The sequence below is a fragment of the Ceratosolen solmsi genome, unplaced genomic scaffold, assembly GCF_000503995.2.
Source record: "Ceratosolen solmsi marchali unplaced genomic scaffold, CerSol_1.0 scaffold25, whole genome shotgun sequence".
Taxonomy (NCBI): Eukaryota; Metazoa; Arthropoda; class Insecta; order Hymenoptera; family Agaonidae; genus Ceratosolen; species Ceratosolen solmsi.
This window is the reverse complement of record NW_011948444.1, coordinates 525,394-549,645: the sequence shown is the minus strand read 5'-3', so window position 1 is coordinate 549,645 and position 24,252 is coordinate 525,394. Positions and strand designations below refer to the sequence as shown.

Sequence of the window (24,252 nt, the reverse complement as noted above, 5' to 3'; positions counted from 1 at the left end):
TAACAACGGAACGAAAATCATTCTCGTTAAGCAACAATTTCTTCATGTATTCTTCATATATATATATATATATATATATATATATATCTCAAATAGATAGAATTTAAAATATCTTCTTGTACTATTGTTTGCAAATACAGTAAAATTGAGGATCGAATGTTAGATGTTTAAGATAAATATAATATTTATTATATATACATATATATATATATATTTTTTTTTTATTTAAATAAAAATAGTTTTAGATTCGAAAGCGCTCCGTATAATTAACTCGCTACATCATATGTGCTAATACGAATTTTTTAACCCATATGTCTTTTCCGTCTGTGAATACCAAATTTCCAGCATCAATTATTTAATAGAAAAATGCAAAATACATTCCTGAGTGTACACGTACGCAAAGCAATGGAAAAATAAGCTTAAAAATAGCACATTTTTCATTTTCACTATCATAATTCAATTGTATAAGAGAAGTATAATTAAGCTTCAAAGTCATTTATTGTTTCCAGTACATCCGCATCGTTAATTTACGAATAGCGTTTGTCTCTGTTAAGCAGAGAAAACTTAGCACGACGTTGATACAATCATTATCTGCCTCATACGCGACATTCTCTCTCTCTCTCTCTCTCTCTCTCTCTCTCATTCGAAATCTGTTGGTAGAAGTAGGTGCGTCGAGCATTTGACAAATATCAAAGCGTTTATTGTAAAATTGCCGAAATTACCTACGAAAAACATGTTAATTAATACAAAAAATAAAGATAGATTTCATGCATGATAAAGTTATATAATTTTATTTGTTATAAAATCTACTTGTTGCGATTTTCGAGACTTGCTCCGGTCAATTAATTTTATTCCGAGTCACTAATTTTTCCCCCCGGATGAAAGAATACTTTTGAATTTTTACATATAAATGTGAGCCAAACGCGTCGCGACAAAGTTCATGGTCGGACAGTATCACGATCAGCAAACATAAGATTAACTTTGTAATGATTATGCGCATATGAAAAGATAAAGGGAAGGAGCAGTAGGTGATATTAAGCAAAATGGTTCATGGACAATTGAGCTTTTTTCTCCATTTCTCTCTCTCTCTCTCTCTCTCTCTTTTGCTCTTTCTCTTTCTCTCTTCTCAAAAAACTTATTTATCCATTGTCAATGTGTATGTTCACGAACGATGAAAAATTATTTTTTTCTATCAAACTGTCAATGAAATTGTGTTGCATAATTGCTGTTTATGGAAAATATATAATCAGGTACATTATTATTAGAGCCTACTTTCAATTGACTTATAAAAAGATAAAAAAAATAAATAAAAAAATAGAAATCATTATTCTTCTATTTATGCGTGGTTATGCAAATATTATTTAAGAAAAATTATCCGTTTTTCTTCGGAGAAGCGGGATATTTAATAAATCCATGACTTTATGCTTTATTCTTCGTGTATTTCTATAAAGAAAATATCATGAGATCTTGAAAAACAATCGCGCTTCTGCAAGTAATCACTTTTGCGAGGATAATGCATTCGAAGAAAATAATTGCCGACGTTACTTGGGGCAAGGAAAATTACCAATACAGCGCAATAATAATTTATTTTATACCGAAACGAACGAAAAGGCGTTGATTTCACTTTGTTTTTGCTCATCTGGCTGTAATCGAGTTTTCTGGAATTTCCTTTCATGTCGTTCATTTGGAGAGGAGAGACGAAGCGCTCGCACTTTCATAAACTTGGCTGGCTACATGGAGAGTTGAACGAACCGACGATATCATTATAATAAATGTTCTCCACATAAGGAATCAGCATGCATCGATCCCATTTTCGAGGTGATCGGTGGACTTCACCGCACCTTGTCGAAAAGGAAAAATGAAAACAAAAGATACGAAAAAAAGAAAACAAATGACTTGTACATTTTTCTCGTCTCGATGCGCCTTCGAGAAGCAACGAAACCTCCACAAAAAGCCAAATGCGCGAGTGAAAGTGGCGAGTTTATAATGGCGAGCCAAGCGAAAGTAAGGCGAATGAAATTCAACGGAGGCGTCGAATTAAATTTCGTCGCAGTTACCAGATTAGCGAATCGGCTCTCCAAGGTCGAGCGCACACCTCCACGCAAGATCAATGGTGTCAAGATCTTTGAGAGGGACTTTGGATTCATGATCGAGGCCAGCCGATCTTCGAACCTAAGAGGACAAATGTTGATCAACCAGCGACTCTAATCGATGCCCTTTCCCCAGTTTCCCCTCTCACCATTCAGCTTCATGACAATCCGTAGGTACTCGCGAGTCGCAATGTACGCGTACCGAACATTCCCAAGTCGACTCCGTTGGTATGCGCGTGTTGCGATCGGCATAGTCGAGTCGGCCGGTCTTGTAGTTTTGATGAAATGGATATGCGATTCCTTTTGCGCGGCCAAGCAAGTCGGGGATCCAGCGACTCGCTACCATGAGAATGGACGATTTTATAAGCTGCGTAATAAATAGAATGGTAATAGTAGGATGAGAGTCTCGCTTATTTAACCGATTTCATTAAATCTCCCGGCGATTTATCGACAAGGTAACCAAAAATATTGCCTCAACCTGTCAATTCTGAATTCAGTCGTTAACAATAAATGCTAATCTCAAGGGTTCAGTTTGCATTTTTATAATCTACTATCTACTAATCTCATGTTGGAGGAATGAAACTCCGAGGAACTCCACCGCATGGATAAATAATAATAAAGTCCATGCTTCTATGTATTATATATTAATTTCGCGGCTGGTGAGCGGTAAAATATATGAAATACATAGAACTAACGACGAATAACTTCAATAAGATGAAAAACTTATTGAATTCCTTTTTTATTCTTTTCAATTATGCTATCCATCAATTTTAAATATTTATCACTCAAGAGACCCTGGCCAGTGATAAAATTCTATTATTTTCTCATTACCTGGCATATTATAAATAAGAAGATATAATAATAACAACATAACGATAATAACGATAATAAAACCATTACATAGAACGGTATTGTTGAAGTTTAAAATTGACGAAGCGAGAGGAATAATATTAGCCAAACTTATTAAATTAAGATTTTTAAGAGGAAACCATCGAGGTCGTACGTTAATTATCAAAATGCAAAAAAAAAGTTGCACAGCTCGATTTACACGACGAAATATTACTAAAAATCACGAAATAATAGCCAAATTCAATGCACAAAATTTTGCCCATTTTTTTTTCGATAAAATTTGATTAATTACATTCTTCTCATAGTCAAATATCAATTGCTTATTTACAAAAATGCAGCGATTTGTTACGCCTAGCAGATGTTTTAATGTGTAATAATTCAGTGAACGAATTACATTTTCCACTAACTAACGATGACACGTTTTTTTTTCTTAGAACAGCGTATAACTTATTAAAATAAACAATGCATCTCGATGCATCGATACGTTTAAAGGAAAATCGGTAATAGGTAAGCACGTAGATTGATAATATTCTGGATTCCTCGCTATTTGTAGTAGAAGAAGCCGCGGCGAATGTCTTTAGTGACTATTTCTCAAGACCTTATATAATGCTTTACCGCGCAGCGTTAATTTCTTGACTTTGACGTTAAACGAATTACGAGCTCCACGACTTATTTGCATACGTAGTTTTGCCAAATCTAAACTCGCGAGTTTGCTTAACTTGCAAGCCTGCGAATAGTACGGCCGACTAATCGAGCCGAAATGATAAAAGACAACTCTTCTTAGAAGAAAGCGATCAAGGCGGAGAAAAGGTGAGATTTGCAGGGAGTCGAGTGTTGGCTTTAAAGCTCCCGTCGCTCATTTGGTGGAAGCGTGTCACTAATAAGAAATTATGATCGCGAGAGCCGACGACGAGAACCAGACGAGACAAAGACCTTGGACGCTTATCGCTTATCGTCGAACTTTTGGGCGACCGATCGCCGGAACGTCCGAATCCGCGTCCCGAATTCCACGACCAGATTGCCGCTCTGCTATTCAGCGAAAGAATGGGAAAATCGATGGGAATGCCACTCTCAGCTATTATTCTGATTCGCTTACTAGATTGATGGATCATAGGGCAATTTTTAGACGAGTTGGGCGCAGGTTCGTGGCGTCCGCACAAAATGTTTCTCAGTGTTTTAAGAAGCCGAAGATTTTTTTACGCGCCTCTTTTTCTTTTATTATCGAGCTCGATCTTTTGTATTGCGAGCCGAAGGAGGAGGAATGAGACGGAGATTGCCAAAGACGCTTCTATTATTTATGCATCGCGTTTAACTATTCCATCCTCGTTCCTTATGTCACGATTTCGTCACTTCTCGTGTGATCGACCAGATGGAAAAACCCTTGTCCCAATTATATTATATACTGTCGTTAACCGACAATTAACTGAAATTAACATTAAAGTAATGGAGTGTTGATGTGAAGGGAGTTAAAAATAATAATATAATAATAATAATAAAATAATAATAAAAGGGAACAAAGTTAAAAAGTCGATCATCTATTTTGAAAAGTTTTGATACTTTCATTTCTCGATTTCTCCCGTCGCATAATTCCAAAAATTTATATAACAATGAACATTCGTAATAATGCATATGTCGTATGATTTTTTGCGCAAATAATGATTTTAATCTACTATGACTTTCTGAAAAATAAAGAATTTCCAAGTAATAATATTTAATGAAAATTTTTCAAACGTTTCCGCTGTGTGTGTGTGTGTGTGTGTGTGTGTGTGTGTGTAATCACATGGTTCAAATATTTTTCGTGCCTTTATTGGCTCCTTAAAAGTAGGATGTCGTTAAACCTATTAATTGTTTCAACATTTTATCATTTTGTCATTAATGACGTATCGTATCGCTTTTCAGAATCTTTTTGTAAAATCCAACTATTGTTTTTCTTGCGCAACGTTATTTGCTTAAATGTTATCTAAACTTTATTTACCCTTTTTTCAATAAAAACGTAAAATAATTTATTTAGCTTCGAAATACATCCGAGATAAAGATTCAAATAATTTCTACGACTTACAAACTTGATGTTTTAATAATTCTGACAGATAAGCTCTGTGAATTCTAGCATAATAGAAGCTTTTATTTCATTTTATGAATCTATCTTTTCTCTGTTACTAAATTATTATAATTATATTCGTATTATTGTTACATATTGTTTAGGCTGCAAACTATATTAATATTTATTATAACAATGAGATTATCCAAGCATCTTCAATGCTTTAGAATTGCGCGTTAAAGCCGCGTACAATATATGTGTATTTAATTTGTAATTTCACTTAATTTTATGTAATTAAGCATGATTATGTTTGTTATGATTATGATTTGTTTTTCTTCAAGTCCGACTGACAATAAGCTTCAATTAGATTTAATCGACAATGCGTTCAATCAATTTACATGTGTTAATTGCTTAGCTCTAGAACACGATACATTCAAAAATAACAATTAATGAAACATAGAATAAAAATTCTGTCAAATTTTCTTTTAAATGTCGCAACTCCTATGTATTGTGAATACACACGAATTTTAGTTTCATTTAACCGTACAAGTGTGATACTATGATGATTCATAGCAGTGTGTCCTTGAATTGGGTTGTATCTATTAATTACGAGTATATAAGCGACGTGGACTATGACAGCGTATCGTTATGATAATTACAATTTTTTAACACTGCGAGGGTCAAACTATTTTCTCCATAAAACCAATGATTATAAGTTCTTTTTAATAACTAAGAGGTTAGCTACCAATTACAGAGCTGTCATTTACATAGGCGAAGAACATATTTGAACAAATAAGTTTATAAGTTTTCGACTAACAAATAGATTTTCAATTAAGCTAAAAGAATTTTAATAGCTTATAAGCAAATAATCATTTAAAAAATAAAAGCATATCCTTTATTATTGTACCGAACATGAAAACAATGTTGACACAATCTATTTGTTACAATTCATTTATTAATGAAATTAATACTATGCAATTGCTTAACAAAAAAAAAAAAACATAAAAAAAAGACTAAATAAGTATAGAGCAATGGGTAATACTTTTTTTCGTATATATATGCATAATGCAGTTAATTTTGTAATTAATTTATTAAATTCCAAAATTAAAGTACATTAACTTTATTGATACTATAGTAATTTCTTTTCTGAATTTTCTACAAATAATTATTAATCAAAATTTTAGTAATGTTGAGTCATTGTTAAATGAACATTCTGAAAATTTTGGATATAACAAAGACATTTAGTATAAAATCATTGCTTTGCAGGAAGTGGGGAAAATTTTTTTGTATAATTAGCATTTAATCTAATATTCGACGAGTCGAGCTTGGAGATGCATTTCTATTATAAATTATGGACGTTTAATTGCTTCAATTAGTTTAGTCTGGATGACTATAAGCGATTAATTTTAACGATTATAATTTCAAGTAAAATATGTTTATTTACAATTACAATTCAAATGCAATTGCCATGCATTTGAATGAGTGAATACAATTGACCGTATCAGCCTAATTATACATAATTATTGCAGATATCACTTTTTCATAGTCATTGAAAGTTCATTTTCAATTTATTGTATCGTTGATACGGACAAGCGCGATATTACGAGACAGTAAATAATGTAAATGTAGGCGTTGAAATTGCCAAAGTAGATGCTGCAGTTAATATCACTAGCAATAAATAAGTTGAGCAAATGTTAATATTTAAGTTCGCAATAAAAATTTATTCTTTTATTATGATCTTGATAGTTTATTTACAAGCGAGTAACTTAGAATATTCGTGCTACTGTTTACATGTTACCTAGTCCGAGAAATTATGATTAGAGTATAAATTTATTCAGAGAAACTTGTGATAAGTTAATATAATTATTTATGCCAACGAAATGTTCGAAGAGCAATGTAACAGAGAGGCCATTATTATCCAGAGGACAAAATTTTCTACTCTCAACTCAAGCGTCAGCGTATTATACACGAGATATTGATAAGAGTACACCACCATCATTCTACGCACACATCCTTCTTACGCGGATGGGTTTTTCGGTTAAATGAACGGCCATTGGGATGGGTAATACTTTATCGAAAAATTCTGTCCCTTCCACAATTAAGCGAGCAATTGGAATTTGTTAAATTAACGTTGTCCGCTTTGGATTTTCATGATTTTAGGACCCAGCACATGGGTGGAAAAGTTTCCCATGGCGGCGGGCTCGCGCCAGAGTCCAGTTAACATCGAGACGGACCGAGCCGAGTCCGATCACGAGGCACTAAGCAGCAAACCTCTTAGATGGAAGTATCCGGCCACGGCATCCCGCAAGCTCCTCAATCCAGGGTATTGTTGGCGAGTGGACACCGACGGCGAGGGCACCCGTGAGTACGCAAACACATGTATTTCATGTTACGTTAGTTGTTACGGATGGAGGCGGTAGGTCCGTTAGGGAAGAGATCGAGCGGACTTTCCAAGGTTCTTTGGTCGTTACGGTGAAGATGGATCTGTCTGGTCTCTAGCTGGATTTAATTGAAGCTTCGATCAGCTCTCGCGATCATTTCACATAACCCGTCACAATTACAAGATTCAAGTTATGGTAAATTTAATAACGAGCTCGTAAAGAAATAAAGAGGATTGTAGGTTTAAATGTTAATGCCATATTACAATTATATTATATTAGATTCTTGGCGAGCCATAGACTTTTAACTCGTTTACTCCTGTAATGTACGGGTCTTCTGTCGCCATTATCATCGTTCGTTCACGAGTGACGTTTAAGCGATTTGATGCTTCGTTTGGTATAGGCGATTGAAACTTCGATATCGATCTGTTTTCTTAGGTCGCCTATGCTTCCTATCCGCTATAAATAATAGGAAGACGTTCGTTTGTACACGTAACGCTGCACCTCGGAAGTACTTCACAGTATTCCCAATCAAATCAGAAAATATTTACACATTCTATCTCTGTATCGTATTTCTCTATTGCACGTGGCTTCGTAGAAATAAGAGAATTGGGTAATTGCGTAATATACCGAGTGTATATTTTATAGAATTTGTACACGTGTTATTAAAAATGCTGACACGTTTAATGCTCGAAAGTAAATAAAAATGACTAATAAATAAATGACTAAATATAAAAATGATTGATAATGATAATATTAAGAATATGTCTTGAATTTCATACGCTTAATGCTGAAAGATGATTTTAAATTTTCTTTCAGCAACAATAAATTATAAAGTGTACTTTACGCATGCGATAACAGTACGTGCGAAGGTTTCCAAAAGATCTGTAGTGGTAATTAAGGTGGTATTAATGGTTTATTACAGATGCATTATACAAACAATGATAATTAAATATTGGTAAATGTACACGGGCATATAGATTTTAATGTAAATCTACAATTTATATAATAAATCGACAACCGAAAATTAATTATATATACTGCCAATATAAAAGGGCAAATGACATATATTTAAATGTAAATCTAATTTAAAAAAAAAAAAAAACAGAAAAAAAACAAGAATTCAAATTATAACTGAGGAAGTTTAATATAGTTTAATATTTTGCCCATTAAAATTTGATTAACATAAAAAAAAATTATAATGAATCAAGTTATACTTGTTAATGCTAGGTAGTAAATTACTTAATTAAAAAAAATATATATATATATATTTATATAATATATAAAAATATATATATATATTTTTTTTTAATCATAACCAAACTGATAATCTCATAATATGTAATTAACTGTTTAATATAGTTATTTGTGATTAGTTTCTATATAAAAGTACTTAGCACTTAAAATTTTGTAATATATTTTATGTTAAATACTCAATAATAACTTCTTAAATGTAACATGAATAGAAAATACAATTAAATATTTAAAAATAAATATTTCACATTCATAAATTCGTTTGACATTCAGACTACATTTCTTAACTCCAATTCTCTATGTAATTTGCTTATATAATTATTTTCATACAAAATTACATAAACGAAAATATATTAAACAAACAAAACAAAACAAAAAATAATAATAAAACTCTCGTAAATAGCCGAAACTTAATCGGTTAAATGCGTTTTAAGACTGGACAGTACGTCCCGCTATAAAAATATATGGCTTCTTTGAAAAACATTTCAGGATTAAAAAACTTCCATTATTTAAGTATTTATAAGTTATTTTATGCACTAAAAAATATGTTAAAGTAAATAATATTTCGAACAAACAGTTTTTAATATACATTTACTAATGGTCATCAATTTCGTAAGTAGTTTTTTATGGATTTTGTTGCCTTTGTTTATTAAGCAAGCCATTGTGAATAATAATTTTCTTTAGTACGGCAATTATCGATGGAAAATGATTCTGTTAAAAATTTTAATATATATATATATAATAATTTTATTATATAGAGAAAATTATAATTATTTAAAATTAACGAATTAAATGTCATAGCTTTTCAACATTTATACTTCCGTCTCTTATGGTCAAATCAACAATTTATTTAATCTATTCTGCTTATGTGATGTAGTAAAAATACTCTGCCTTTAATACCAAATAATTCAAACGCAGCATAGTTTTTAATTAAAATTAATATTTTCATCGAACTTTAATTTTATAGATTATATTGTTAATGTGTGATTTACAATGAGTAATTAATCTATCGGAAAAATATAATACTTGTACTAATTCAAATTTTTTTTTAATAATTTAAAATTTATTTTGTCATATACATACTAGCTATAAATAAAAAAATATATTTATAGAAGAAAATGTGAAAATGCGTTTTGTTGTTTTTTTGTAATATCGATATGGCATGAGTGAGTGGGTGTGGAGTTGAGAACCGGAGAATAAATGGACTCGCAGACCATATTGGAATATCCCGTTTGTTGGAACTTAAAGATAGACTCAAAGATATATGTATATTCGTTTCACAAATGTTTCCCTCATTTAGTAAATTCTCTCCTTTAAATTAAAAAAAAAACACGACCTTTAAATGAGAATAGAACGGTTCGAAAAATTTCAGAGATATGAGAGGTAGAGAAATTCTGATTTCATTACTGTTTTTATATAGAATTTAATAACGATGACATGATAATTAATAAATAATGCAAACATTTTTGTTCGATTGGCAATGAAAACTAAATGTTATATACTTTAGCTAAGAGTTTTCTCCATAATCGTAATCGCATTGCGAACTTCAACATCTTAAGTTCGTCACGTATAAGATATTACTAATAATAAAATTTTCATTTAATTATTATAATGATAATACATTATTCATTGATTAATCTAATTATCTTAATATTTAATGTTAAAATATTGCTATTTTATATGTATTATTTAATAAATTTACATAATACAATAACAATCCATTTTTTTTAGATTGTAGAATCGAAGACAAAAAACATGTCAATAAAATAATCCTAATATTGTAAATGCAAGGGTAGAATATTGTATTGAAATGTTTATTAAAGAAGAGGAAATTTAAGTTTGTATAATACATTTTAACAAGTTTGACGATCAGATATAAAAATGTCATTAAATCGAAAAATTAATACCAATAAAGAGAATATATCTCGTAATGCAATTTTGCAATGTTACTTATCTCGGACTGCTATTTTATTTAATATTTAATAATACAAAAATTAATATATTTCATAATATATCAGTTGATTATCCATAAGAATTATATAATATTGATAATCTTTGTACATTATTAAAAAAAAAAAGTAAGAATTATTTAACATAAATAAATCCATATTAATGTCCGTAACACTTTTGATAACAAAATCAATATTTTTTATAGATATATGTAAGTAAATTTATTAAACCATATAATAAAAAATTAAACAACTCTTTTTAATCTTTGGATAATTCAGTAGGATTATTGATGGTCGGTAAAAATATAATGGAAATTACAGACGTAGAGGAAGTTTAATACACTTTTCACTATGTGAGTAAAAACTTCCTTGAATCTGTAAACATTTCATAACATTGGACTACAACGTGAGTTTTTTATATTAAACCATTGAGTGTAAAAATGTTGTATTCTCGTTTAATTGAATAACATCGATTCACATAAATACACGTGAGATACAATTTATATGTGGGTGTAAGCAGTTACAAAACGATTTGGTAGTTAAGTTGCATTTCAATTTATAATGTAATTAATGATTGGGTAGCATCGACGAGCTCTTGTGTAACATCATAAACACGTGTTCGCTTCACACTGTCATCAACGAACAACTCAGTTTCTTTATCCTGCATAAAAGCTTTACACAAACACTCTTTTTATTGAAATTTTTTTCATCTAGTCATTACAATCATGTATTATTTTATATCGGAGAATATAAATTATTTCTTCCATTTGAATTGAATAAAATATAAATTGTTTTATAATAGTAGGATTGGATGACATTGTCAAATCTTCTACTTGGAGATATTTATTGAGAAGAAAGGGTTTAAGAAGAGTTCGTTAGACTACAAAATTTTATTAAGAACATAAGGTCGTTCAGTTGGGAATGCACATTCTTACTATATTGATTACATACTACTCAATGCAAAGAAAATTTCTTGTCTAATCCTATCATTTTCGGAGCTAAACATTTTTTTTTTTATTTTCGCTAACATATACTACATATAATATACTTCAGATGCATGAAAATAATTTATTTAAACTGGCGAATTTTTAAAATGTTACAAAAGCATAATATACGAGAAATCATTATTAAAAAAGTAAAAGAAAAAAAAATACATTACTTATAGTGGTATAAAGTGACTATAATTGTACTTAGACATTTTCATATTAAGGATTGTACATATCAACTATGACATTAATAATAATAAAAATACATATTCAATTTATAAAAATGCTTTGCAATAAAAAATACTTGTAAAATTATATAAATTTAATTTACAAATCTAAAATCTCAAATACTATGTTTCTTGCGTTTTCGCAAGGAAGGGGAACATCACATGATTTTTATATTTTCTACCAAGATATATAATATTACTTCGCGTCTACTCTTAACAGATAATATAAAATAAAAATATAAAATGCTTATTTTTAGTAGAAAATATTCCAAGATAAAGGAATATAATGTGTTTATGTTCACTTACTATCAGGATTAGGTCAAGCCTCGAATGATTTAAAAAAAAAAAAAAGTCAGAAATCGATTTATAAAGCCGTTTATAGTCCCTACATTCTTATAAACCTTTTTTTTTTAATGGCGGCGGGAGGGGAGAGAGAAAAAAAACGAACTCAATCACTAAATAAATCCACGCAATGATTCATATGTAACACAAGTGAAAAACGTTTCTTGTTTTCATTTAGTACCATTATGACGTATCTTGGTGACTTTTAAATGTAGTTCTTTACAATGAAAATATAATTACGTAAAGTCGCAGGCAACATAATAGTCTCTTCCGAGTTGTTCATTGTAACAAGATTACTTTCATTAATATTCTTTAGACTTTGTATAAATTTGGAAATTATAAATTTTGTCTAATAATATAACTTATTGTTGTTTTTCAAGTATAACTCGGTGTAAATTCTAATGATTTAAAAATCACAAAGACGTTATTTAAAATTAAGATGAATTCTTACATTATTTATAATTGAATGGTAAATTGAGAAAGAACGAACGATCGACGAATGTATATCGATCGTTACGAATAATACATATATTATTCTTATAAAGCTAAATATGCATGGAATTACCATACCTTCAATGGTCTATTTAATATTAATTATCTAATTTTATCATAGCCAGTATTATCTGTCTATACAATATTTTTTTGGAATACATTTTTCATTATCGCGGTTATTTATTTAACGTTTCCCTATGAAATAACAATATTAACAGTTACTTAAGATGTGCTCATTAATGTAATCATTGCTGCATAAAAAGTTATAGTTAATTTATCGATTCAATTATTGTGTCGATGATGATGATCGATCTGATTAAATACGTCTCGGAATATTAATATTAATATTAATAAGATATTGTTTAAACGAATCCGCAGGAGAAACATTTTCAAAATTAATGAAAAGCCAATGTAAATATTTTTCAATAGCATCGATATAATTTGGCTTGCGCAATGAGTTTTCATCGTATCCGCATCAATCCACATTAATGTTAATCAAACATTTTCAATATAAAACTTATTTCCGATAACTATTCCCATATCTATGTGTATAAACTTCTTGAAACTCTCACATTACGTGAAAATATTGAAGTACATCTTATAGTCTTGGACGAAAAAAGAAACATTATGTAAACATTATCGTGAAAATATATTCATTTCACGAGTGATTTGCGTCATTCCTTCATCATCATGAAAAACAAAACCAATTTATTTTCTCGTTAATGGGCAATAATTCGTAACCTTGACGAAAAAACTCTTCCGGCGATGTTCGTGAAAAAAAAATGATATTCGTGATCGGTTTAGTGTGAGAAAGTCGATCGTTTTCGTCGTTGGGCAACTCACGCACTTTTCCCGTTTACTCGTACATTCATGACGTATGTAGGATGTGCCACGACGAGACAATTGGACAAGCAATGAAAAGCGTATCCTATGAGTTCATACACCTATCGTCCTTTATTCAATATTTGCATTAACTTGTTCGTTAACGGCTAATCCTCAAAAGCTACGGGCACCATTAGTTTGCTTTTCCATAATTCATGCGTTGATTATGCGATCTTATTTATATTTATTATTCACGCACTTAAGCTTTAGTCGTCAAAGCCAAGCGTCATTTTAGATCTTTCAATTAGTTTGTTTTTTCAACTTCAGACTCGGATATATATAAGAAGAAAATTAAGATTTCCTTCGACATTTCAATATAAATAGATAATGGAATGTATTTAATACACACGATAGGACATTGTTTCATAACTTTACGAATGAAGAATTTCAGATGATTAGATTATTAAATCGTCATTCAATACATGAATTTATCTTGTGAAAAACTTACAGTACAACAATTGTAATTATTTAATACGTTTTGCACTTAAATTTAATGCTCATGTAAATTATATTACTTACGAATACATGTTCATTGGAATCAGGAACAATTCCGTATGTATATTCATTTAACGCGTGTTGAATAAAAAATAGCACCTGCTTTAAAAAAATATTCCTTTGTTTTCAATATAAGCTCGTAAAAATACAAACATTTTAATTCATACCAAAAAAGTAGAATTAATTATTTAAGAATAATTGGATTCTTTAGTAGTTTGTTAAATTTACGAATGGGTGCAAACATTAAAAACAAATAATTTCCACGCACGAAAATAATAAAAGCAGAATATAATTGCTCATTTTTACAAATTTATTACATTAAGCGCGATAGATCAGATAAATTTGCTTCCATAAGGATTATTAATTTGATAAATTAGTAAATATTATTTATCTTACTTTTATGTAACCCACAGATGAAGTATGAAAATTAATAATATTAACATTACTGCGAAAATGCGTTCTTATTTGTTTAAATTATTTTATGCGAACGATAACGATGATGTCGTTTATGCTTAAAATGATAAATGTGTATATAAATGCATTATAAATGCGCATATAAAAGTGTATGAACATTTATGATAATCATTATATACTCAATATTTTTGTCGATTAAATTTTAATCGACAAATTTAATTAATTCAATGAAATTTATCGTATTGTTGTATAATTTGAATATGTATCGCAATATAATCATTTATGCACACATTCCATGTAATGTCTTTATCATATGAGTATAGATAAAAAAAAGCATAATATTTTCCAGTAAGTATTACAGATAAAATTTATTTAATGCGGTACTCTGAAATCTATTTCGCGTGCAAGATTTTTTTTTCAATTCGACCACGATGCCTCTACCTTCGCTGTGAATATATCGCCATTCTACTTTGATTGCTAATTTAAAATTACAGCAACTAATGAATAACAATAAATTAAATATTGCAAAATTTAAGTTAAAAAAGTCGTCCCTTTCTGTGGAGATAAAAGCGTTTATTTTTTGTTTTTTTTTTGTAACGCTTGCATATATCCTTTATCGGTATTATAAATTGAATTGTAAATAGTATTTTTTTGTGATGCTAATGCGAGCAAGTCTCATTGCTAAATATTCTCACTGGCTGAAAAAAAGGTGTCTTGAGCACTGTAATAACTTGGATGCAATGCCGAGCCCAACGAGTCCTGCGTGAATTAATTCGATAAATTATTACGATCCATTAGCCTTCCTTCGCCGAGAGCATCATCTTAAATGCGTTGATCGATCAACATGCGATTGAATAAGAGAGAGAGAGAGAGAGAGAGAGAGAGAGAGAGAGAGCGTATGATGAGCTTAATACGATTAAAATTTGAAAATGTTGCTCGAGCAGGGTGAGCTCACACTTTACAGTGCCGTACTCCACTATTAGAGTATAACCTCCATTTTGTTTTCCATTTTTCAGTTCTTAGTGGAGGGCCTTTGATGGACGATATCTACAAGCTCGAGCAGTATCATTGTCATTGGGGATGTAGCGATTCTCGTGGATCCGAGCATACTGTCGATGGGCAAGCGTTTGCTGGCGAGGTGAAACTAAATATAATTAAAAGCATACGTTATTTGACATTAGTGAGAGCGTTGCTTTATAAACTTTCATCGACGTGAACAACCATTCGTAGTCTGCCTACGACTTTTGCCGTTGCTTATCGATGTTCTGTTGATTAATTAATTAATTTTTTTTTTATTTTTTTTTAGTTGGGAGTGGTACTCACGTTAGCAAACACCGAACAGTCATTATTTTCCGTATTCCCATCGATGCACTTTAAAACGATTTAAGATTTAATGTATTATTTATTATCTTTATGGAAGCTATCGCAATTTAGAAGAGTGCTTTATATGTTTTTAACGACAAAATGTATTTTAAGCGCAAAAAGTTGAAGTTATTTGATAACGCGTAAATTGTCAGACGACAAACTTTAAATAATGCCCTGTACAATTAGGGAAGTAAATCTTGTCTTTTCTCGTTTCATGCATGGAAACTTTTATAATAAAGAGTTTCGACAGGACAAAGAAGAAAGGACAGGACGCGGGCCGTATAAAATAGTTTGAAGGAATGTAATTTTGATAAGCAAACTTAATATAAATATATATATATATATAAATCAATTAATTTTTCTCGGCTAAAATTTGCGTGCTCCATACTATGTATCCAGGATTTTGCACGAGATGCATAATGGCACACTCGGCTACATTACACACATATGAACGCTTCACTTAAAGCATAACCTCATCTAATAAGCCTTTAAATTGCCGCATCTCTTTTTACTATCTATCTATCTATCCATTTATCTATTTACCTATCCATCCATCCATCCATCCATCCATCCATCCATCCATCCAACCAACCATCCATTTATCCATCTATATTAATCTATCTATCTATTTATCCGTCTGTTCGATACAAATGCACTACACACGCGTGCGCTCTCTTTTCTTTTTAAACTACTGTTCCAAAGTTGTGACTTGGCAGGTCACATGACCGGCGAAACGCGACCGCGTGCCTCTGCGTCATGTGATTCATTGAGTGCGCGCGTTACATCCTGAGTTTCCTGATGGGTCAGCTCCATCACTTTACGATTCGTTTCGAGCAACCACTTGCCGCAACTTGTTGCGCACATATTTAGTTAGAGAAGGATGAATATCGTCTGATGAAATTCATTGCCCAATTTTTTCGAGATGTATTGTAACGATCGCTTTAAATAAAGATCTGCAAACTTTTTAAATCTCAGTCTTATCGTGCAATATTTTAATTAAAATTCTCATTGTTTAATAAACGCTAAATTAATCCTTATTTATACATATATATATATATATATATATATATAATTCTACATTTTTCGTAATTTTGTTATCGCTCGATAGATTTGTCTTGTTGCTTATGTTTATATAAATATGCACGTTGCAAGATTATAGCATTCGCATTAGCTATTTTTTGCATGTTACTTTATTTTCAAATTTGTTTATAAAATTGATATTTATAAAATAATTTCTGTTATGTTCGAGCTAGCTATATCGAAACAACATGTAATTATTATTTTTATTATATGCAGTCATTTTTCATGATTGCTCGCATGGATGTAAAAATCAAAGCAAACTGAACAATGAAGTAAAAAAATGTTATAATTTGATAAATATATATATATATATATATATATATATATAGTTAGAAGCAAATATTACTGACTTTATGGATTTACTCTATAAATATGAATTTCAAATATATTACGAAGCTCGTCTTAATTTTAATCGTAATTTTAGATTTTAAATAATTTACTATTAAAAACTACGAGCTTTTAAATGAAATCACCTACTCTTAATCTTTAATTTTTATATATAACTTTACTTTTGATTTAAAGTTACAGATAACTATGATATTAATAATAATCCTAATCGTACATGCTAAGTCGTTATTTATAGTTTATTGCGTTTATTAATAACGACATTCGAAGACATTTAGTTTTTATTTATATAGCAATTATCACTTATGTGAGTGTATTAAATAATTTAAAATGATGGAACTAAGATTTTAAGTAAAATTAGAAATTGAAGTGGTGAAAAAGGCGACCGATTCTTTTATTGGAGTCCGTACAAATAATTATTAAATGACAAAGTGTTTATTCAATTCATTTAATTCGTATGTATTTTAATCGACTATTTGATATTATTGTGAAATTTAAATTTAAGGATAATTTATTCTCGCAGTGCATAATTTTTCTTCTCAAAAAATGCTAAGCAATTTTTTTATTTTTATCTTCGATATTATTGTTTGTCATTATTCAATTCAATAAGAGAATAATAATAATACGAAATATTTTTGCAGTCGCGAAATATGCGCCTTCGTAATTAAATCGTATTTCACTAATAAAATTGACACTTTTTCTCTTGTTGATATTCCAAAACTTAATATTATTTGATCGAATTAACCAGAAATTTGTACATTTGCAGTTCAATAATTTGGCTTATCATTACATTTTTCAACTTCAGCACAACTAAGCCCAGCATCCCAACAAAAGCAACTAATTTTGAATTGATCGTATGTAAAAGAATTTTTTTGCCCTTGTATTAATAAGAACATTCATCCCACTTCGTTAACACATTATAATGATGTGGATTACTGAACGCTTTGATGTATGAAAAGAATTTGTTATCAAACCCTCTTAGTTAAGCTACTGATTATTTAAATAAGTCATATGTTAGCACACGAAGACAGATTAAGATTATCAAGCTTAAAGATTAATGTTTAAAAAAGAAACGCGTTTGCGTAAATTGCATATAAAAAATCATTATTCCTGAACTTTTATGAACGATGTATAATACTTCTGTAGTATAAATGACTAAACAGTGATCACGTTATGATGAATTTAATAAAAGTAATCAAAATTAACGATTTCGGACTAAAAACTTGTATAAAGTGTTTTGATCGTTACACTTACTTATTATAAAAGTATTACAATATATAAAAGATCATTAAATATTTAAATGTGCTAATTTGTTATGTAAAGCAAGGTTTCTGTAATATTTTTCCATAATTCGAAACAAGCAAGTTTCGTGTTATTCTCCCTTTGTCAAAACAAAATTATGTGCTTATATCAGCAGAATATTTCTTTGATTTCAAGGACATTGGTTGCGTTAAATTTTTTTTTTATTTGTTTTTTATTTGTTTTTATTTATTTATTATATAAATACGATAATGTTCTTTTTAATTTTCATCGACAAAGTTCATGATTTTTATAACTTTAATGTATTATTAAACATGTTAATTTGTACATCAGCAGATTCTTTTAAAAATGTACATTTCTGTGATACTCGCCTTAACTTGGTGGTTAATGTATCATTTTTTAATGCGTAGATATCGTTAACGACAAATTCTAAGTCGCCAGAGTTTGATTATCTCGGATATAATTGAGTAAGGTAAATGAATTTAATGATTTAACATACCACTCCAAAAACACTATCGAATAATGAATATTTTCGTTTATTTCACCATTAATTGAAAATGTAAAATCAACAAAGCTACCTTAATAATTATTGAAAATTGAAAAGAAATTAATATGATGAAAGTAGCAGTGCTTTACTTATATGTCAATAATTTTATCGTGTGCCTCTATTTCATATATTTGAATAGAATCAATTTTAACAGCTTCTTAGATGTTTTGAATAGAAATAAATATTAATGCGAATGATATTTCAAGATATAAATAGTAAATAGTAAATTCATTCAACTTCAGTATTTATCGAAATTTTAATGATATATTAATTATATTTTTCTTATATTATTCTTACATGCGAAACTTATCTACTTTACGTTTGAAATTAAATTTCTGGTATTTTTTTTCTTTTTGTTTTTAATAAATAATACGTTTCCTAATACTGTATGATATAATTAAACCAATGCAATTCCTTATTGGCGATGTATTTTATTTAGAAGGAATATTATTTAATAAAGTAACTGCAGACAAATAAATTTTTTTAAAATTGTTACAAATTTCAATATGTTTATTAATTGAATGATTGTTAATACACATTTGTAAATGTATACTGCAGTTTAAACACAAATAAAATTTTATTGTATATTCAAGAGCTTTTAATGCTGTGTAAATGTTGATGTCATTTAAAGTTTTTTTTTTTATTTTCTCTCTGCGATATATGTTGAGCTGAAATCACATGAATAAGAATCACTTTCAATTCCATCAGTGAAACTTTCGGTACAATTATTGTTCTTGTTTGTTGTTTTCTCAATTGTTTGTATTTATATAATACAGAAAAATTTATCATGTATCGTAATTTTACGACATTAACTAAAAAAAGGGGTCATTACGATATGCTTTTTCACGAAATAAAATAATAAAACTATCGATTATCTAATTAGAATTATAATAAATTTATTTCCCATTAAAACTACAGGTTCGTTTTTTCATTCTTACAATATTTTATTAGGATATTTAAAAAGGCAGCTAATTGAAACTTAGTTTAATCAAATGTATTCATTTAATAGTATGCAATGAAAAAGAATTGAAAAACTCTATTAGTTTTTTTACCTACACATTTAAATATTCAGAATTTTCGTTATACATAATATTCAGATACTACAGTCATTTATTTTCTTAATATTTTTAGTTGATTATGTAGTGTCTATTTTTAGATTTTATGGATATTTCCGTGAAATACATAAGTGTCTTAAGAATATGTATCTGCTCGCGTCTCTTATGCATTTTAATTATAGTTTTGCATCATTAATATTTCTAATAAATTGATTTTTACTACGTTTAAATTATCTTAACAACTTATAATATAAATAAATAGATAAATCTTTGACATGTTAAAAAAATAGAAAGATCATCAATCCTTTCAAAAAGCTTCGAAAATTACCATAATTTTTATTTATTATTTATATTAATGATTAATCACGAAATCATAAAAATAGAAATTTTAATAATTTATTTAAAATTTATTCTATTTTAATATTTTGACCATTTTTCAATTAATAATAAACGTACTTTATGCGCAATGAACTAGTTATACAAAGTCGAATTTAAATTATCGAAAAATTAACTATTCATAAAGTTACATAAACGTGAAATATATATATATATGTACATATAAATAAATTTTACTTTTGCTTATATAAAAGCTGTTAGTTTATAATATTGTCACTAAATTCATTACTATTGTCGCTTATGTGATGTATTAGGGATAATAAATTTCGTGATGCATTTGTGTTATGAATATAACTGAAATAAATTTACAAGTACAGGCAATTCGGTAGATTTATTTGCTTTGAACATTTGCGATGGAAACTAAAGCTTTCAGGTTCTCATTTATATAAAATCGCTAAATCTACTTTATTTTTATCTGAGAGTGTAAATTGGAATAAAAATGAAATGAAAATTCGTAATTTCGTGCTATTTCATATTTTCAAATTAATTGAATTTACATAATACAGTTTCTCAAATTATGTAACAAAATCATTATTTATTAATTCTAAGTGACATTTATCGAAAACATAATACATAAAAACAAATAATTATTGTACTCAGCAATTCACTGATTAACAGCCTATTATATTTTAATTAAAATAGATTAAAAAAAAAGTAAAAAAAAATTGTGTAACTACAGATTTCTGTATGGGGATGGAAAAAAAATGACGAATCGCAATCCACGAAAATTTAATTGGAAATTATAGCAAAGCACTTTATTAAGTCGTTAAATTTAATACGAAAAATATTTCTTCGTTATTATTTTTATGAATTTTTTGAAATCATTAATCTTTATTGCCTTCGGAAATTGAATTGATGGACAAATTATGCCGATAATGAAAATAAAAAGAAGAAATTTTACGTATAAATGTATACGAATGGATATTAAAAATATCTGATTATATTTTAAAGCATGAAATTTAATTTCTCGTATTATATAATTATCATATTTAACATTGAATGGGATCAATGGAATTTTGTTATCCATTATTAAGGGATAAAAACCTTAATAAAATATTCAATAAATGAATGAAATATGCAAGTTTGCGTATTAATTGCCAACGTGAATAGGCTTTAAGCAAAACAACTAGTTCACTGTTGAAAAATCTAGTTGAAAAATCGTTTGCCTATGCTAGATAGGGTTAAAAGAAGTCAAACAAGTTCGTCGAAGCTGATTAAACTGATTAGAATGAACTAATTTTTCATCGCATAGATCACGGTCAATTTCAACATACTAGCGTTACGATCTTATCTTTACGTATTGATCGATCATCATCTGGCTTAGATGATAATCTCCTCTGTCGAAATTTACCCGTATTTTCGGGAGCTGGTATTAAGAATGTTTAGAAAAAGAAAAAAGAAAAAAAACTACAACAGTAGTGCAACGGCGTTTTAGCGTACAAGAAATTTTCGCGGCATAACGGTGCACTTTATAAGCAGAGCGCGCCAAAGGCTTTTTGTCATGTACATAACGACGCACGGGACTGCTACTTTGTTAGACTTTTTTTTTTTTTTTTTTGTAAGTTTGAATGCTGCAACGGTTTCAGGCGCAATTAACTATTTAACATCGACGTTGCATTTGACTTATTTGAGGTATTGTTTGACTTAAGAGTATTAAAAACTTCGGAAGAAAATTCAGTTTTGGGCTTCATTAACATTGTGGTTTTGGGTTTCAGTATTGAGTGTAGATAAAATTAATCAAAAATTATATTAAATGCAATTGGATTAAATTGTAGTTTGTGCATAGAATATCTAGCCTGTGATTAATTAAAAATAAAATAATTACTTAAATTAATATGACGATAAATCTAAAGGAATGTTACCATAATACAGAATGAGTAAAAAAAACCTTTAAAGTTAATTGTAATTGTATTTGATCGGCTTGAATTTTGTTTACTCGACATCTTCATCGTCAGCCAAAGATAAATTAATTATTCACGAGTAATGACTAACGATTAACTAACGACTTTTGAATTTTTTGATTTTAATAATAAATTGTATTTGTCAATAATAAGATTTATCCCATATCCCAAAGGTAATCATAAAATTCATTGTGTACGCCAATTATCAATCGACTACTATTTTTCTACGATATAAGATAAAAATAATACAATTTACGATTATTAACTAGATATTAAATATATTATTGATATAACGAATTGAGCTCTACATAATCCTTATATATGAACCTTTATTATTGATTATCTTGATTCACATGGATACTTCAGATGCTACATACTTCTAATTTAATCACAATTTTAGAAAAATTTAAAGCTTCAAATCATTAGATTTGATAATCAATACCGCGTGCTAATCGTATGTAATAAAAATAATTACATTATTACTGATTTATTTCTTGATGCTATAAATTATAAGGAATAGTATTTAAAATAGCCAATTGTTTTTGCGTATCAAAATTACTGGCTCACTTTTGCGGCGAAGTATAGCGTTGGAAAAGATGATCGCTGAGACGATAATAGAATCGTTTCTCGATTAAATCTTGATACTCTATGGGAAAAATATAATTAACATTGATAAATAGAGTAATAACAATATATCGTTCGCGTATCAATCAGACATTCGGAAAATGAAAGAAATGAACAGTCACAGGATCAAAGTATGGTTGGTTGTGAAGTGTTGGTTGTAAATAATTTTTTTATTTACAACTTTTTTACTTTTCTTTAAAATACTTAGCGAACAGTGCGTAATTCGTTAACCTACTTAATGTAAAATTCGGCAAATTGTACGATTATTTACAATTATTGCCATTGATTGTTACAAGAGAATTTATGGTAAATGCATCGTGTAAAATTGTAACAGCTTGTATGATCAATTTCTCGACAATTCAATCTTTTCCACGAAAAAGTATGCACGTGTGTTGTGAATTCTTATCGCAAATTCAGTTAGTGTAAATTGGATTTGGACGTCAATTTAAATTTAAATAGAAAACATCGATAACAAAAATTTTCGCTTCTCAGCTTCGCTGTAAAGTATGAATATTAAAATACGTAATAATAAGTTTTGAACGATAATTAATGACTGATTCACTGTTTTAATTAGTGTTATTATTTCAATTTAATACACAATAATTATTCCCCTAACGATTACAATTTATGCCTATAAATGATCATTGCTCTATAACATACAATTATACAAGTATTTCTTCAGTGGCTAGTATAATTATTTTGAATTCTTTTATCTTATGACATTATTTACAATTTTAGCTCATAATAAATGTGTACCGTCAATTTATAGAGAATGTAAAAATAATAAATAATACATATTTAAAAGTGCCTAATCATTACGAGTTTAAGTTAATACAAAATGCTTTATGTTCCTGAAACAAATATTATGAATTAAGAATTAAAAAAAAAAAAAAAAAAAAAAAAAAAAAAAAAAAATTTCTTTTATATTAATGTAATTGTTAGTTATAAAAAGTGCGTATATTTTATACGTATATTGTACATAAAGTATTGCAATAATAAAGTTAAACATAAAATTTCGAATTTATTATTATTCACGTATTATTATGTAGTAAAATTGAAAATTCGCAATGATCTTTGCAGGTGAAATTATTCTTACTTCCATTTGGATGCATTTAAGAAAAAACTTTGAATATTCATAATATACAATCCCGTATTTAATGTAAATTTGACCTAATGTAATTTAAAAAGTTTATCGGATTATTAATAAGTGAGTGAAATCAATATAAATTGGAATCACATGTATTATATATGAAATGTGTATATATATATATATATATATATAC

At 28.8% G+C, this 24,252-nt stretch overlaps 1 protein-coding gene across 2 annotated transcripts in view; it reads left to right on the top strand.

The window, feature by feature from the left end:
- Positions 1-24,252, top strand: part of CAH1 (carbonic anhydrase 1) — a 57,514-nt gene that overhangs the window by 17,628 nt on the left and 15,634 nt on the right. For both annotated transcript variants that reach the window (XM_011504315.1, XM_011504314.1), the window contains exons 2-3: positions 7,138-7,338; positions 15,413-15,534. In XM_011504315.1, the coding sequence (XP_011502617.1) occupies positions 7,138-7,338; positions 15,413-15,534 (323 nt within the window). The remainder of the gene's footprint in view (positions 1-7,137; positions 7,339-15,412; positions 15,535-24,252) is intronic.